This window comes from Arachis duranensis, chromosome 3 (assembly GCF_000817695.3).
Source record: "Arachis duranensis cultivar V14167 chromosome 3, aradu.V14167.gnm2.J7QH, whole genome shotgun sequence".
Taxonomy (NCBI): Eukaryota; Viridiplantae; Streptophyta; class Magnoliopsida; order Fabales; family Fabaceae; genus Arachis; species Arachis duranensis.
The window spans coordinates 7,846,402-7,865,579 of record NC_029774.3 but is presented as its reverse complement, the minus strand read 5'-3'; the positions used below and the strand labels follow the sequence as shown (position 1 = coordinate 7,865,579).

The 19,178-nt window shown below is 33.3% G+C and overlaps 1 protein-coding gene and 1 pseudogene across 3 annotated transcripts; both read right to left on the bottom strand.

Moving 5' to 3' along the window:
* Nucleotides 1–1,739: 1,739 nt before the first annotated feature.
* Nucleotides 1,740–8,573, bottom strand: LOC107477306 (putative pentatricopeptide repeat-containing protein At5g52630; annotated as a pseudogene).
* Nucleotides 8,574–9,246: 673 nt separating this feature from the next.
* LOC107477283 (protein NAR1) lies at nucleotides 9,247–18,211 on the bottom strand. 3 transcript variants are annotated; one of them, XM_052259109.1, is made up of 12 exons: nucleotides 17,765–18,211; nucleotides 13,800–14,012; nucleotides 13,568–13,641; nucleotides 12,473–12,626; nucleotides 12,081–12,267; nucleotides 11,321–11,447; nucleotides 10,977–11,154; nucleotides 10,832–10,881; nucleotides 10,581–10,752; nucleotides 10,303–10,429; nucleotides 10,123–10,217; nucleotides 9,247–9,986 (listed from the first exon to the last, which is right to left on the bottom strand). In XM_052259109.1, exons 2-12 carry the CDS (start codon nucleotides 13,920–13,922, stop codon nucleotides 9,834–9,836), a joined length of 1,440 nt encoding a protein of 479 aa, XP_052115069.1. In that variant the 5' UTR covers nucleotides 13,923–14,012; nucleotides 17,765–18,211; the 3' UTR covers nucleotides 9,247–9,833. The 3 variants fall into 3 exon arrangements, with proteins under 3 accessions (XP_052115069.1, XP_015952757.1, XP_052115070.1); XM_016097271.3 differs by having other exon boundaries at nucleotides 10,123–10,214; XM_052259110.1 differs by having other exon boundaries at nucleotides 13,800–13,947.
* Nucleotides 18,212–19,178: the final 967 nt, after the last annotated feature.

Here is a 19,178-nt window from a genome sequence, read left to right as displayed (position 1 = left end):
TGATAAAGATTAACTAAGTACCTTGAGGTACAACAGGTACGTGACTAGTAACACTTTCCACTACAACAGAAATATTTGTCTTCTGTTGATTTATTTTGTTCTTTATTTCTTTCTTTATCCTACTTCTGGTGAGATCCTTTCTTGTGAAAATAGTTTTTCTTTATTTCATAATTTTTCTTGTTACCAAATCCTTGCCAACCTCTTCTGGGGTTATAATTTGTCGTATTTGCTTCAGGAAATGGGACGGCACCAGTTGGTCATGCTTCATGATTTCTTAAAAGCAATTCATTATTTCGTTAAGTAACAAGAAGGCAAGAAATTACAACAACAACAACAAAACCTTGTCCCACTAAGTGGGATCAGCTACATGAATCAAACGACGCCATTCGAGAAATTAATTCAAAATATTTTTTAAATTCTTTTTCTTGATACTGTTGCTGCAGGAGCACATTCGAGACCTGGAAGGTCGAAAAATTTTTTTTTAACATGTCATTGTCAATTATCTTTTTTCTATATAATTTCATTCGTGAGGTAATTCGAAACATTGCAGAATTATATTTATGTATGGATTTAAATTCCTGTAGACGCGAGTATATTCACTCATATCGGGTTTGAAGAAGTAGTTATTTCTAAATATATCAAGAGTATTAAATTCAAGATGAGAGAGTTTTGATATAATAAAAATTTATTACGGGAGACTTCTTAAATTTTGATTAGAGTCTTGTGCTAATAACGTGTTGTAAAATAAATAAATAAAAAAGATAAAATAAATACAAAATAATTAAGTATAAATAAAGAACTCTAATATTAATATTTACTAATATTATTATCTTAATATAAGTAAAATGATTCATATATATTCACTAATATTATATGTTGCAGCGTACATTTATACAAAGAGAGAAGTATTTTATATTGATATACACTTATCTCATACTATACTACCCTATTTATATATATACAAAGAAAAATAAACCGCCCATATTGTAAAAGAAGTTATGGACATCCATATCTTTTACTAAAATAATAGTAACAATCTACCTTTTTGTTTTGATACACTTAATCAACAGAAATAACTAATTCACTTATCTTTATTCACAATAAAAGTCAATCATTAATTTATTTTGTAATAATATATATTTTATATATTTTATTATATAAGAATATTATTTATATACTAAAATCAGTTATTATATATTTATATATAAACACATATATAATTTAACTCATTTTTAATGTGTATTTTATATTTTAATATGCATTTTATATATGTTACGGCCCAGCTCANTGACCCGGACACGCACCCCTGCTACCAGCTGTAGGGAAGCTTCCTGGAAGGAGGCCCGCTCTTGTGGGGCTCGCCCTATTGACAGGATATATAAGGGGAGGGTCCTACTCCTCCCCCAAGGTACGTCACCATATCCCTTGCTCTCATATCGCCTGCACATTTTTTTGACTTGAGCGTCGGAGTATCCTTGTAGGTGGCACCCCCACACCGCACGAAGAGCTCGGGAAGTCGTATGTACCCGCCTCTCTCGCCCTAGATCCAAACGAAGGCTGGAACCCACCTTCACACCCAGAAGTAACCCCCGAACCGTTCAGAAATTGACCAACCGAACAATATATACTAATAACTGATTTTGATAACTAATTTTAATGTACATTTATTATAATTGTTTATTATATATAATTTTTTCATAAAATAATCTATCATTAGAATAATCAAATATAACATAATAGAATAATAAAAATTTTATAGCAGAGTAACCAAATTTCTTTATAATATAATATCAATTTTTTCATAAAATTTAAATATGTATTCCTATACAATAGTTAATTGGTAACAATTATTATGTTCATCTAACATATTTGTTGAGTAAATTCCCATAGTGGTCCCCGAAATTGACGCCATGCATTAAATTTGTTCCTGGTCCTCGAAATTGACGCCATGCATTAAATTTATTCCTGAGATTCTAATTGCACTAATTACGTCCCTGAGATTGGAAAAATTGTACTATAGTAGTAGTCCCTGATCCGTTTTCCGTTAACGATGCGTTGACGTGACTTGATGACCTGGACCTTTGGTGACACATGTCACCTCATGGTTTGGCCACATGTAACGGTATGATGACGTGTCGGTCAACGACACATGGCATGCTGACATGAATGGATATGCCACGTGTCACAGTGCTATTTTCCACGTGTCAAATTATGCCACGTGTCACAATGCTATTTGTCCACGTCATTTACTAATAGATTTCCCAATTTCTCAATCTCCTCCGTGATCTCTTGTAACTTGCGATAAATTTCCGCGGATCTCATGCTTCCAGTCCCCTGCTGCAAAAACATGTACTTTTCCCTGAATTTCAATCCAACTCCTCCCTCCTTGTTTCTTCACCCTCCGATCTCTCAACATTTTCCTCAATTCTGCAACATCATCCCACCTTCCTGCAGCTGACAACACATTGGCAACAATAACATAAGCCGAGTCATCAAGCGGTTCAAGTTCCAAAACCCTCCTGGCCATAGACCAAGCCTTATCGGCTTCACCATGAAAAGCACAAGCTGACAACAAGGCTCGCCAAACTGCAGCATCTGGCTCATATGGCATTGTCAATGCTACCCTCTCTGCCTGTTCCAAGTGCCCAGCACGGGCCATTGCACATACCAAGCAAGTATAATGCACCAGAGTTGGTTGTAAACCATAATCAACTTTCATCCTTGTCAGCCACTGATCAGCCTCAAGAAACATTCCAGCATTATAGAGTGCTGTCAACATTGCCAGAAAACTATACTCATCCGAACCAGTCCTTGGCATTCTATTGAATCAAACAGTTCGGAAGTAGATTTATGATCTCCTTGCTGGGCATAACCGGCCATCATAGCATTCCAACCCACTAAATTCATCCAAGCCAAATTTTCCTAAAAAACCTGCCTTGCATTCTCAACAACGCCAGCTTTACCATAACCATCAACTAGAGCACTGCCCACCACCACATTTGAATCAAACCCAGCAACGACCGCATGCCCGTGTATCATTCTACGCTGCTCCAATGCTGCCAGCTCAGCAGCAGCACGCAGACCCCCCGAAACGCTATGCTTTGTGGATGCAAAACCACGATGCCTCATGTCAGCCAAAACCAGAAGCGCATCCACAGAGCGGGAATTCTGAGCTAGACCCACGATCATAGCGGAATAACAAACACTATCTCTATCAGGTATTTCATCGAATACCTTGTGTGCGTGGTGCGGCATACGGCACTTGAAGTAAAAACTGAGTAGCGCAGAACCGGCAAAAGGATCACTGGAAAGGGCGAGCTTGAGGGAGAGGGAGTGGAGGGAAAGGGCAAAGGGGAGGGCAGAGAGTGCAGCTGAGGTGCGGAAGAGGGAGGCAAGGGTGCGATTGTTGGGGAGTGTTGGGTGGCGAAGCATGGAAACGAAGTAACGGAGGGCGAGGAGGGTATTGGAGTGGGAGGAGACAAGTGCGGTCCATGACACAACGTTGGGACTCCGGATTTGGCTGAACACGCGGACAAAGTAGGACGCCAAACTCTCCAATTTCGAGTAAAGCGTTACCAGATTGTTGAATGTCGCATTGTCGGTTGCAACTGATTTTATAGCCCCTGCGTGAATTGTACGCGGATCGGTCTTAGTGGGAGATGGAGACGGTAGCAGCGGCCGTGGTGGCGCGCTGAGGTCATCATGTTGCACCATGATTCTCTCTCTCTCTCTCTCTCTCTCTCTCTCTCTACATAAAAGAAGCAAACTTTATTATTACTCCTTTTTACTCTGTTTTTAACAAGGTTCAGAAAACTGGACCGGTTATCAAACCGTTCTAGTCACTGGTTTATTGGTCTAACCGGTTCAACCGGTGGTTCAACTGAAAAAACTGTTTTAGAATAGAATAATAAATAAATTATAAATAAACATCCTAAAATATAATTATAGTCTAATATAAAACTTAAAATATCTTCCAAATTTAAAATACTACATGAAATATTATCAACCAAATCCATATGATCTTATCAAACTACAAATTCAAAAGTTAAATAGTAAAAAGAAATATTTAAATATTAAATGCCAACATGAAAAACTTGTTTTAGTGTGTTAAACTATTTTGTAGAAGATTTAAAGTGACAATAAGCTAATAAAATGGCACTCTAACTAAAATGTTACTAACAAGACAACCACTCAGGAACCAAGTAAAATATCCCAGCAGAGTAATATACTCGTACTCATAAAAGTGGCTGTCATTTTGTCTATTATCAACATACAATATTTTCAAACACTAGCAACTAATTGAGATAATTCATCATTTCTAACCCATAAAAGAATGATGACAGGAACGGGGAACCACAACACTAGGTGGAATAATAAACACAACCCATTTTTTGCTTGAAATGTAAAGCTTGGAAAATGGATTAGATTTCTTCACTGTGAATTTAAAAACAGAAAGTAGGACTACAAAATTGGAAGTACATAAAATATATATGACTTTAGTGAGGCCTTAGAGGGAACATATCATCATTTGTATCTAGCCGATCCTGTTCACTACGGGTAGAAAAGGAGATGGATCTTACAATAACAAAATTTCTCCCAGGTACAGAGGAAAAGTCTAAGGGACCAGCAGTTTTGTTGAATTTTGGCCAGCATGTAACCAGCAGAAGAAAGTGAGCCATTGGATGAAATCTCACACCAATCTCACACCATCAAATCATCATTGATGGCTAATAATCACAAAAATTGCTGGCCCCCTAGCATTGCTCACAAAGGGACTTTGAAAACTTGGAACGACCAACATCTTTATGCACAAAAGTTAACACCAGCCATTTGATTTGATTTCCATTTTTAGCATTCAGCAACAAACATTACACAACAGCAACAAGTAATCCCTAATTACCCTAAACTTGAAATTTCATCAGCAGTAAGTAATCCCTAATCACACTAAACCTGAAATTTCATCAACCAAATCCATATGATCTTATCAAAATACAAACTCAAAAATTAAATAGTAAAAAAATATATCTAAATATTATATCCCAACATCATGATTTATCAATCATCAAAATCTGCAAGAACTTGTTATAAATTTGCTTCGGTGGATTAGGATTAGGATTTGTAGCATCATTCGAAATAGGAGGATTGACAGACAAGTTATTATTCACAGATGCATTATTATCAGCAGTTGCTTCTTGATTAATACTATTATCCATAACTGAAATTAATAAAAGTTTTATTAATTAAAACAAAATTAAGGACCAGCCACAGCACAATGAAAAATCAAAAAATTATCAACATGACCATATCTAAATTCTACCACCAACATTCAGCAACAAACAAAGTCAGCAAAACCAGCAATAATTAAGAGCCAGCAACTACAAATCAAAGCAATACCAGCAACTACAAAACAAAGAAGTATCCATAACCAGATACGAAATTAAAGACCAGCCACAACACATTGAAAAATAAAAAAATTACCAACATGACCATATCTAAATTCTGCCACCAACATTCAGCGACAAACAAAGCCAGCAATAATTAGGAGCCAGCAACTACAAATCAAAGCAAAACCAGCAACTACAAAACAAAGAAGTATCCATAACCAGATACAAAATTAAAGACCAGCCACAGCACATTAAAAAATAAAAAAATTACCAACATGACCATATCTAAATTCTGCCACCAACATTCAGCAACAAACAAAGCTAGCAAAACCTGCAATAATTAGGAGCCAGCAACTACAAATCAAAGCAAAACCAGCAATTCAGAGTTTAACAAGTGATTTCTCTGTTTTAGTTGCTGGTTTTGATTTCTAGTTGCTGGCTCCTAATTATTGCTGGCTTTGTTTGTTGCTGAATGTTGGTGACAGAATTTAGATATGGTCATGTTGGTAATTTTTTTATTTTTCAATGTGTTGTGGCTGGTCTTTAATTTCGTATATGGTTATGGATACTTCTTTGTTTTGTAGTTGCTGGTTTTGCTTTGATTTCTAGTTGCTGGCTCCTAATTATTGCTGGCTTTGTTTGTTGCTGAATGTTGGTGGCAGAATTTAGATATGATCATATTGGTAATTTTTTATTCAATGTGTTGTGACTGGTCTTTAATTTCGTATCTGGTTATGGATACTTTTTTGTTTTGTAGTTACTGATTTTGCTTTGATTTGTAGTTGCTGGCTCCTAATTATTGCTGGCTTTGTTTGTTGCTGAATGTTGGTGGCAGAATTTAGATATGGTCATGTTGGTAATTTTTTTATTTTTCAATGTGTTGTGGCTGGTCTTTAATTTCGTATCTGGTTATGGATACTTCTTTGTTTTGTAGTTGCTGGCTCTTAATTATTGTTGGTTTTGCTGGCTTTGTTTGTTGCTGAATGTTGGTTTCATTTTAATTAATAAAACTTTTATTAATTTCAGTTATGGATAATAGTATTAATCAAGAAGCAACTACTGATAATAATGCATCCGTGAATAATAACTTGTCTGTCAATCCTCCTATTTCGAATGATGCTGCAATCCTAATCCTAATCCACCGAAGCAAATTTACAACAAGTTCTTGCGGATTTTGATGATTGATAAATTATGATGTTGGGATATAATATTTAGATATGTTTTTTTACTATTTAATTTTTGAGTTTGTATTTTGATAAGATCATATGGATTTGGTTGATGATATGGTTCGATGACCGGTCCGGTTCTCAAAACCTTGATTTTGCCAGATTATTAATAAATTAAAGGTCTTTTAGAGGGAAAAAAATTCTTAATCAAAGGAAAGAAGAAAAGTAAGAAAACCAAATTGTGTGGTGAATGTTATTAATGTGCACAATTTGTAAATGATATGGCATATAATTTGTGGGTATCTAAATCCGGATGAGTTAGCGAATGATGCTGGCAAACAAGGTCTTGTTTCAAATTTTCTGTCTGATTTCAAAATTTCAAGGAAGTTTTATGCAAGAAATTTATTAAGTAGTAAGTTTGAGAGTGTAAAAATTAGTCTTACTATAAAAAAAAATAACAAAGAATAAAAAATAGAAAAATACTCACGTAATGACATCTTCATATGAATATGATATTGAGAATTCTTAGATGGTTAATTAAACATATTTAGTCAAATATATCAATTCATCTAATGGTCTACAATACTATTTTTATGTGAAGATGTCATCATGAGAGCAAGGTTGCGAGAACCGGACCGGTCAATAAATCGATAAGGTCACTGATTCAATAGTTCAATGGTTTGTAAAAATCGGACCGGTCAATAAACCGATAAAATCATTGGTTTAATAATTTATTGGTTCGACCAGGGTTCAACTGGTTTAATTAAATATTAAATAAAATTATTAAAAAATTTATATATAATTTTGAATATATAAATTTAATAATTTCTACCTTAATAAAATTCAAAATTTCACAATTTCATACCATAAATTATCCACAATTTAATATTAGAAGTTCACAAATGACTTCAAACATTGAAGTTTATAACGAAAAACAACCAAAACGCAAATAATAACAAACATATAATGTTCTACTATCACAAGAAACATTAACAAACAAGTTTTCAACTAATCAAAGGTATCTTATCAAAAATCATAATTACCATTTATTTGTTATTTCTGATGTATGTAATGATTGATGTTGCAATAAAAGGTAAATTGAATCAAAGCACGAAACGAGATATGCAAAGAAAAGAAACAATGACAAGGAAAAAGAAAAAGACACCAAATGGTGAAATTGAGTAATAGAAACAGGTCTGTGTTGGAGATGAAAGGGAAATACCACAAAACATGGATAAGTGAATGAAATGAACCAGAATACAGACTGACAACAACACCAACAACCAATTTGGACAGCTAAAACACTAAAATTAAGAATAATTAAGGTTCAACACAATGGCCCCAGAAGCCATATCTCCCCCCAAACCAAATCACTATTCAACACACAGAAAATCAGAAATAACAAATAAATGATAAATCAGCAGACAATAATCTCAGAAAATCCAATTAATCAAGTGCTAAATGCCTAAACACTAAACCAGCAAGCAGACGCCGAGGAGATGGCTAATCAGTGCTTACCGATTAACACAGAGAAGGCGAGGTCGGCGAGGAGGAACGCGAGCGATGGAGGACGCGACACCGGCGAATAGCCGAACACAGAGAAGGCGAGGTCGGCAATTACAGAGATGCGGTGGGGCTGTGGGGCTGCAGTGCTCAAAACTGTCGCTGCGGTGGCTTCTATGGTTCACTTTCAGTCTTCAGAGAAGAGAGGAGAGGAGATGGGTTTACCGTTTACGCTTACGGGGAGGATAACATGAAAGGCGAGCAACGGCGACGACAGAGGACGCGACATCGGCGAACACACAGAAGGGGAGCTCGGCGATATGCGACGCGGTGGGGCTACGGTGGCGGCGGGATGCAGAGGCGATGGCGATGGCGGTGGGCTTCACTGATGGCTGTGGGTGGCTGGGTGCTGGTGATTTCTGGAGCTTGGGTGAATGGTGATCTGATTTCTGGAATCTGGAGAGGGGAAACTGATTAGGGCTTCGTTCCATTTTTACTCGTTTTCTCTCTTTTTTTTTTAAAGCCAAAACGTCGTTTAGTATCTCGGCTTTAAAACCAAAAATTGCTAAAAAACCGAACGATTTTTTCAAAATTAATAAACTCCTTTCTTAAATTCTCTCATCTATTTTTTTTCTATTTTTTTATTTCTCTCTACTATTTTTACTCTATATAAAATTTATATTTTATATTAATAATTTGACAAAATTTATTACATATAATTTGGAGAGAATACTAATGTTATAATTAAAAGTTAGAATCAAGATTTAATTGTTTTAAAAAAAATAATTTTGAATTAATTTTATAACTATCCGTATAATTTTTTTATACTAATATCTAATTATATTTATATATATAGAGAGAAAAATATTATTTTTAAATAACAAGTATAAAAATTAATTATTTCTATTTGTGTAACAGACTTAACACCTAATTAAATATAAAAATATACACATTAAATTGTTTTAAATTTTAAATAACAAATGTTAAAATTAATTATTAATAAAAAAATTAGACTTTTCATATAAAAATAATAATTAAAAATTTTATTATTTAATTTTTTATTTATAAATACATTAGTCTGTTTAGTTAGAAACTTTTGTCAACCTAAAACATTTTTTATGTAAAAATAATTTAATTTTATAAATCTTTTGTATCATGCATAATCTATACTATCAGAACAAAATGAACCGTAATTTCAAAAAATATATATTCCCATAATATTATTTCTGATAAAAATACTAGTATCAATTAAAGAAGCTTACAGCAAAGAGTAACACATAACCCCATAGCCTCTTATTCGACTCTATAGTCAAGATTTACTTGCTTCCTTACTAAACTCAACTGTCATTAGAAGTTAGTACATGGAATGAACCGGGAGATCTGTTGGAAGTTGGAACAACACACAAAACAGTATGTTTACTGTTTAGTTATCTACACATTGAAATTATTGACAAACCTGAATCCCACAAATAATAGTGGCTCCAAGGGAAAAAAACTAAACAGATATCTGAGTGATTTTTAGATTTGAAATCTAATTGGGTTAAGACTTGAGATGAAGGGTATACAATACAAAACTCACTGGTGCTGACTGGGGTTGGTATAAATATGGAGGGTGTAAACTATATATACATAAGGAAAAAAAACTGCCCACTACCAAAATTGGATGATGATGACCCATTAACCCTTCTGATACCACAAGATTAATTGAAGAAAATTACTGGGAAAAAGGTTCTGATCCTTTCAACCCCATTTCTGTTCAAACTTCACTTCTGAAATTTTCTCACCAATTATGCAATTGAGAGGTAATGCTTTTCTCGACGGGATGGTACTGCGTGTAAAGGTGTCTCTTGGCTTTATCGGAGCCAGGCTGCTCAAGCCACTTGTCATATAAGCCTCTTACGATGGGGTTATCGAATGGTTCTGCTACACGAACCTAGCATATACAGAAATGTAGTCATTCACTGATTCAGAAATGTTGTAAGGAGAAAAATGCAGAAAAAACTTAAATTACAATGCCCCACAATTATATCATTCATGAAAACTAACGGCAAGTTTGCAACAGTTATTACATTTTCTATGTAAATAGTTTCCAACAACTGGCTCAATTCTTTGGGAGATTGCCCTTTCTTTGGTTTAATTTGACCTCCGCCATTCAAGCAACCTGCTTAAAATCAGTAGCATGTTAAATCAGCATATAAATAAAAGGCTCCATCAAAAAACATTTGAGATGGAAAGGAAAAATGCAATACCTGAAGGGCATGCCATGATCTCCAGGAAATGATAGTCACATTTACCAGTTTTAACTTTTCTGACAACATTTTGCAGGTTCCGGAAACCATAACAGAGAGCAAATCTCAACACTGTTTTCCCCTCCACCTATATAGACATTAGAAAACAATTTATATCACTATATATTCCATAAATTGTTATTATGCATGAATATGCAATATCTTAAATACTTTGACAACCTTCATATACTCGAGCATAACAAAAAAAGCTATATAAATATTTTCACAAGAAAACTTGCCTCAAGTGTAACTTCCTGAAAATCTGAATTCCGTATATTTCTAAAGTTCAGAGGGCCATCAATCTGTCTTCCAAAAAAAGTTCTAGCGGCATATCGGAAAATTGTTTCTGCATAACCCCCAGAGCTTCCACGGACCCCATAAAGGTAACCTTCTTCATTAATATTTGTCAACCTGCATGAAAGTGCATCAGATCTAAACTATTTCACAAACACAAGAAACTAAAAGATAGAGGCAGTTTTTAGTTTCTTACGGTCTATCCAAAGGAGATTCTTCTAAGCTTTGAAAATCAACTTCTTTTAACTGCAAAATAAAAACAGAGCAGAAAATTATTCACAAACCATTAGATAGAAGTGAATGAATTCACAAAACTGATGAGATGCATGGAGAATACTAACCTGAATCAATTCCAAAACTTCTCCTGTTGTGAGTACCGAATCGACCTCTGTCATCATGTTATCTTCATTCCCACTCCCTTCATCATGGGACTCCGGTTGGAAAACAAAGTCATCCCTAGCAGCCTCAAGCTTTTTATCATAACAAGGCATAACAGTGACGTGGTAAATTTCTTCAGGCCTGTTAAAAAATTTCCAAGCATTTCACTACATAGATAACTGGAAAAGTTGGCTTCTTTTTCAGCATGACAAAAAAAATTAAGACATCATATATTATCATAAAAATAACAGGGGACCTTTTCAGTTTTCATCAGTAGAAACTTTATTATGTTGAGTGAACACCCTACCTAAGCCCCATATCTTGGCATAAATAGTGTTTTATGATGGCACCAATTGTTTGTTGTGGACTCTTTACTTTTGAAATATTTGGTAAAACAAACGACCCAAGTTGCTTCTCTGCATAGCATATCCAACCTGAAAACATATGTTCACATCACAGCAATCAGTTAGCATTTCTCCCTCCTACTTGAATCCTCACTAAAACCTATTCTAAATACTTTGAAAGTAAAATTTTCAGTTCCCCCTTCCTTATCTCAAACTCCGAATGCAATACCATAAAGCCACTAGTAACTAAAGAAAGAAGCCATTTTTCATTTTTTTTTTTTTTTGTGATCAAGACACACAAAATTTACAGAATTAATAACTTAAGATCCCAGTTAAAGTTCCTATTTCCAAATTCAGTACCAAAACAATTGCAAATCCAATATTTCTTCAATACTTCTCCAGGTAATATTAAATATCAGCCAAGTACTTTCACAAATCACAATATCGTTTTGTCCAGCATCCAGGTGTATGTGCTTGAGACAGTTTTCGAGTGCATTTGGTTGAGATAAGAAAAAGGAGTGTTTTTTATCATATAGTTTTCAGTAAGAGTCTATTACATAAGGTACTTTGTTTAGCTTATAGGAAATGCTCTCAAACTTTTAGTCTTTTCACAAATATTTATGTAATTCTTAGAAGTCTGTATTGGTCTCGTTTAATTAGATTAAACAACCAGGCCTTAAATGTAGCCATTACCAAAACTAATAAAGAGTTAAATTTATATACCTGGGCATGCAGAAGCAATCATAGGTAGGCTCGACTTATTCTTCTCATCATCAGACAGTTGACTCTGTTTGTACCTTGACATGAACTCCATACAAGATTCAATAAGGGTTAAATCTCTACTGCAACTTGTATCGAAAATTGCCTTCACTCCCAATGATTTGAAAAATCTTGTCAGCTTCTTGAAAACCTGTAATAGCAAATATTTCACATTTAAACCATGAGTAAAAGAATAAGAGAAAAGCAGTCTGGTACAAAGATAAACCAAACAAGCTAGAATTCATAGAAACTGAATGTAGGAGGCTAGAATTCAAAATGGTTGTTTAAATAATGGCATAGCCACATAATTCATAGACTTCAATTCATAGACTAAAAGCAAATATCTAAAGCATCACCTGAAGGGGAGAAATGCCAAAATGAGCTGCAAGGGAGGCCCTTGACTGGGGAGAAACAGACATAATCACTGCTTTTCCTTTGTTAATATTAGATAAGAACTCATCCAAACTTTGTTTCTCCAGCATAACTGTCTCCGCAGATGTCACACAGCCACTGTATTGTCAGAAAAACTCATTATGTAAGCCATATTGGCCTTATTAACCATCCCATAAACATAGGGGAATATGTTATTTTTTTAATGCTAAAAAATAACCACACGTATGACCTATTGACATTAGGTATCTTGAATGGTCAGTCATAAAACTTCCCCTTGGTGTAACCCAGATTCTCATGTTTGGCCTTCAGAACCTTCAGGATATTTCCCCATAAGTCTATTTTAGACAGCTAATATCTAATCCTTTTATATAAATTTCAGCTTTAATGAATTCTTTATAGAAGATCGAAGTCTTCTTTATGGTGCTAAGGGTTTTGTTTGGATAATAAATAAATTGCTTAGGCATTGTGGAATTCTGATCATTGGGTTTTTAAGGATGTTCTGATTCTCAGACTTGCAATTTTTGACTTTTTAGAGAATTTGGAAAGAGTTGCTTTTGATATAAAGAACAACTTGGACTAGTGTCTTAGAAGTAATTTCTAAAATAGTTTCATCCAATACACCCTTTATTGCATTATGTTTTAAGAGCCAAAACGAATAAATGCTACAACATAAATTCAAATAGCAACTCTCCTTAAGCTATATTATACGATTAAGACTCCTAAGCATGAATTGTACGGTTATATCTCCAACAACAAAATACTATGTCTTTGTATATCAGTTCTCTCATAATTCATAGAATGTTTTCATCTTGATGCAAAGTGATCTGATCATTCCATAATCCCGTAGTCCGAAATCCCAATACAGCCCTATCACAATCATAATATTACTGACAGAACAAAAATGTCATGAAAGGTCTAAATTCAACCATAAACTACTGTACTTTTCATTGTTTTCCTAGTGAAAGTTCGCTAGATGTCCAAGGTCATGGGAAAAAAAAAGTAATAATAATACTAAAAAAAATCACTTCACACTCGCTGAATGTTAAGAGAGGACAAACCTGCATGCCAAACAATCCTTTAGAGAAATCTTAACAGGCTCTGACTGAACTTGCTTGTTTCTGCCAACTAAAACCTACAGTCACACCAATAGCGAAAATTATATATGAATAAAGACCGAAAAAAACAATGAAAGTTTCAGCTGAATATAAAAAAGAGCTCTTTCTTAACAAAAGAACACTTATTTTCTTTCTATAACAAGAAGAGGATTGAAAAGTGAGTTGCGGAAGTTACCTCGGAATCGGGCTTGTTGGCGTTTGCTTTCAAGCCCTTGAGCGATACTATGCATGCCTGAGACGGCGCTATGAAATCGTTGAGGTCCCCAATCCGAAGCGCCGCCGAGAATTTTTCCGACATGATCAACAATTTGTAGTTGGGGAAGCTGAAAAAGAGAGGTCAGGCGGCGGTACGCGGTAAGTTGATTGATGATAAGGAGGTAGAGGGTGTCTGTAAATGATGAAAAGTTAGGGTTTTGGGAGGGAAATAAATATTGGGACGCGCCCAGAAAGTTGGAGAGGGATCTAAGTTAAGTCGGTCAAATGAAGAAGAGGGAGAGAAGTGAAGATGATCGATTCAGTATTCATTCCTCGAAAAGTTCACTCGTTTTGTAAATTACTAAATTGAATAATTGATCACCAAATTTTTTTAATTAAATTTATTCTTTAAGAATTTAAAAAGTTATGAATTAAAATTCACTCGACAATTAAATTTTTTTTATTTTAAAATCATAAAAACTAAATGATTTAAATTCTTTTAAGAATTTTAATTCTTATAAAAAGAATCTAATTTCCAAATCAACTCACCTACTCTTTAAATTTAAATTCTATTTTATTAATAATTTAATATATTAGAAATAATTTTTTTTAAAAAAATAAAATTTTTTTCTCATATTAAATGATATTAAATAATTTCTGGACAAATTCTAAAGATTTTAAATCTTTTCATCACTTTCATTAAAGTTTGTTGATAACATGATATAGAATATTAAAAAGTAATACTATACATCTAAATTTTTTTATAAACTATATCTAACTGCACAACAAAATTAAGTCTAACTAAATTAAGTAATAAAACTTAAAATAATGTTAGTTAAATTTAATTAATAAAAAAATTTAGATTTATAGTATTATTCTATATTAAATATCACCATAGTGTGTATATATAATTGCTAGCATAATAAATTTATAAAATTATAAAATCAACCACAAATTAAAAGTTTCTTGAATTTAAAATTAATTTAATCTAATTATATAAATTTATCATGTTAATAGCTAATCGTCAAGTGTGTATTGTAGTTTGATTTTATCTAGCGTATTACATCAGTGAATTTTGACATTGTTAGCATTTAGCAACATAAATAATAGACTAATATAAAATTTTTGAAAGACGAATATTTTATAAAAAAAATTATTTCAAAAACCAATTTAAAAAATAAATGATCTTTTAAAAATGAATATGACTATTTTTCTGTTTGTTCATTGTTTAATTGTATATTGAGCAACAATAATATGTTTAAGAAAAATAATTAGGAGTTTTGAATATAAATAAGCTCACATTTTAAATGATAATAAGAAAAAAATTAATAATTTTTAATAAAATAATTTTATGATATCATTAAAATATATCTTTAAGACAAGTATTAGTAAGATCCTTAAATAATATGTATTGGACAACAATAATTATTAATTAGGAGTTCTAATTTTTTTTCGAAAAAAAAATTCAAATTTTTTTATCTTTTCGATTCTTTCAAAAAATTTTATATATATTCAAAATTTTTTTTAAGTATTACGAGGATGAATTAAAACTCCTAATTGTGATTTTACATTTAATTATTCTTGGTGAACAAAGAAAAAAGAAAAAAAATACATTATGTAATTATTTAGGACGTGAATATCAAATTTTACTTTTGAATTAAGTTATTTTTCTAAAAAACTTCTCTAACTTAATTCATGAAATAGAATCCTAATCCCAAATAAGAAAAATATTATATATTTGTATAATTTTTTAATGGCTTTTATTTTTATTTTTAGTATTAAAATAATTGATAAAAAATAAGAGAAATAAATAATTCTTTTATACAATAAAAAATATAAAATAGAAATTATACAAATGAAATTATCTCAATCACCGAAAAGACTTTGAGAAAAAATCGAGTAAGAGAACATAAAATGAAATGACACCACATTCAATTCAAAACATTAAAGTGTCAAATTAATGGGTCTCTCATCTTATAAACTTTTTACCATTGGTCATCAAAATCCGGTAATTATTCTGGTCATACGACTAGATCACCGAATCACTGATTCAACCGGTGGATCACAAATTCACCCAATTGACCCAGTCATAATTAAATAAAAATATAAAATTATAAAAAAAATCAAAAGTTAAAATAAATGTCTTTACAAACATATTAATAATAATAAAGTATCAACTTGTAGATATAATAAGTCACATAACTAACTATATAAACATAGATAATAAATTAATCACTAATGCAAAATAGTAAATAAAAAAGAAAGCAAAACATAACACACTCAGTAAATTAATGATTAACAAACTAATCAAAAACATAAATGCAACTAATTTATAAATCAATCCATCAAATGCCATTATACAAATAGTCCAATATTGCCTGTGTAATTCTCAATACTCAATATTAAATCAACTCTTATTATTACAATTAAAGGCTAAGACTAAGACTATGAGTCTCTCTATACAGAAACTATCTATTCTTACGGTAATAAATTCATCTTGGTGACGATTTTCAACAACAAATTCAACTCACCGATGATTTTCAGCACAAAAAATATAGTTCAAAAGATGATTTACAGCAACAAATTAAACTCAACAGCAACAATAAATTTAGCTCAATACAGCAATAATTCAACTCAATACAACAATAAATTTGACTCAATACAGCAACAAAAGATGGTTCAGTAATGATTTACAACAACAAATTGACAGGGACAAGGGAAAAGGAAAAATTGAAAAAGATAGAAGAGGGGAATGCAGGGACAAAAGAAATAAAAGAATTAGAACAATAGAAGATTTAGTTAAGTGATATTCAGCAACAAATTCAACTTAGAGCAACAATTTAAAAGCAATAAAAGATAGGTATTCTATCATGCACATTTTCAACAAACAATTGTAACCAAGTGTTATTTTTTCTTTTACAATGATATGTACAAATCACGTATAGTACAAAACTACAAACTAACTGGAAATAGATATGAGCTTAGATGCATGATTATATAGTGTAGTGAGGTGAGATTTTGTCCTGTTGTTAACATGAGATTATACAATGCTCCCCCTGTGAATTTGTCTCTAAGAAACATTATAATATTCATGAATTCGCAAAATGTTTACTCTAGGGAACCAGAGAGCATACATACTGGACTAGGCAAGCAATGCTTAACTACATTGAATAAATTTGCATGGCCTTGACATGACTTTGACTAATAACACATACAAATATGCATTGAAAAAGTACAAAATTTCAATAAACATTACTAAACAGAGGCAAGAAAGAACAATCATCATTCAGCAACAAACATTACAAACAGCAACAAGTAATCACACTGTTCCCAAATTCAAAAAGAATGAAAACCAGATAACCCCAATCATAAACACCATTACCAAATTAAATAAAAAATCAACCAAAAATCACCTTGCAAATCAAAGACTCAATCTCTTGAACTCAATAATTACATCAGTTATCCAACAAAATAATTGCATCACAGTTATCATAAACTGATTTCAAAGCCTAGAAGTAGAGTGAAATTAAAAACATGAAGCATATAATAAATCAAAAGATCACCAATTACAAATTTTTTAATAAGAACAGAAGTTAAGAACAATGAAAAATGAAAAAAGATTCAACAGTTTTCAACCCAATTTTAATAAAGCTCATCACAATGATTAACAACAACAAAAAGTACTGAAGGAACAGTGAAAAGATCCAACAGTTTTCAACCCAATCAACCAAGCACTGACTGAGTATTCTGTTCTGATTCTGTGACTGAGAAGCAACAAATTCAAGTTACAGCAACAAATTTAACAAATCCAAGTAAAGTCCAAATTTACAGCAACATTTAGATTAGCAACAAGGCAAATTTGATTAGCAATTCAGCAACATGCAAAAATACAGGGAGAAGAAAAATCTGAAAAAGAGAGAGGGAAGCGATGGTGCAGGGACTCACCAACGGTCGACGGCGAGTCGGCGACCACCCCACGGAAGGCGACGAAGCAAGAGACACCCCCACGAGTTGCTTCTGCCGCCGGCGACGAGACAGACGAACCACGAGATGCCAGTGACTGAGACGAGACTCGAGTGAGACTGGGAGGCAGAATCGAGCAGAGACAACCACGGACAACGAGCAGCAACCTACACGCACAGCTCGAGCACTCACTGGCGAAGGGAGGCGCGAGCAGCCGAGCACAGAGGAGAACGGCGAGATGCGAGCACCCGACGTGGAGGATCCGGCGAGAGGCCCGAGAGAACGAAGACGGAAGTTCTTGAGTGCGACAGACGGCGGCAGCAGTCTCTCACTCCGACAGACGGGCACAACTATTGGTGGAGGCTAGTGTTTGCTTTCATTGGGGGAGGCTAGGGCAATTTGCTCTTTGCCTGAAGGAAGGAGTTGAAGAAGGGGGGAATTGGGGATAAGGATAACGCGTGGATTTTTCCCTTTCAAGGACGGAAACGACGTCGTTTTCAGTAAACCGGCCGGGTTCCGATCCGGTCTGACCTGCCGGTAACCGGCCGGTTCAGCGATTTTTGAACGGTTTTTAATTTTGCGGTTTTATATACTGGACCGGATCATTTTCTTTGCCGGTTCTCGGTTGAACCGGTTTGACCGGCTGATCCGGTCCAGTTTTCAGAACATTGCTTTAAACACAAGTAAGTCTTTAGCATGGGACTCGAGACAAAGAGACATTATATGTGAGACAGACTGTGTAGAGGCTTTAACTATTGTCAATAATTTACAAGATTGCTCTAAGTTTATTGATCCTTTGGTGTTCAAAATTCAAGATATCATGTCTTGGAAATGGCGTGTTGATCTCTGATTGATCTTGAGAGATGCAAATACAGTAGCAGACATCATGGCAAAGACTGCAATGAGAACCCTTTCTCTCCAAGTGAAGCTTCCATTGTCTTGAAAGGAGTTTGAGAGTAGTATTCTACGGGACTGCCTTTCTTAAACAGTTTCTTGTTTATTTTTTCTTTCTTAGTTGTTGTTTATTTTCCTTTAAGTTACAAAAAAAACACAAGTCAAATACAAAGTTATGTTACTAGCTCCTGATTGTCAAGTACTATTATTAAATTAGTTTCTAATTTTTAAAAAAAATATAGTTATCAGAGGTACATTTGATGCAAATACATTTGATGCAAATTAAAAATTTTTAGAATAAAATTAAAACAAAATAAAATTTAAGAATATACAAAATTTAAAAAATTTTAAGGACAAAAAATATATTTTACTTTTTTATAATTTAAAGTTATACAAAATTTCATTCTTTTATATTTTTGAAATTTCTTAATGGTAATACGCTACCTAAAGAGAGTTTAAATGAGACAGTTAAAATAGAGAATTTCTTTGTAGCATTGATAGA

Excerpts from the sequence above, each read along its gene's own strand:
- LOC107477283 (XM_052259109.1), bottom strand. The coding sequence starts at position 13,922 with ATGTCGGAAAAATTCTCGGCGGCGCTTCGGATTGGGGACCTCAACGAT. Across the intron at positions 10,882-10,976 it reads AAGTTTTGGAATTGATTCAG|TTAAAAGAAGTTGATTTTCA; the intron begins GTTAGTATTCTC and ends TTTATTTTGCAG. Across the intron at positions 10,753-10,831 it reads GAATCTCCTTTGGATAGACC|GTTGACAAATATTAATGAAG; the intron begins GTAAGAAACTAA and ends ACTTTCATGCAG.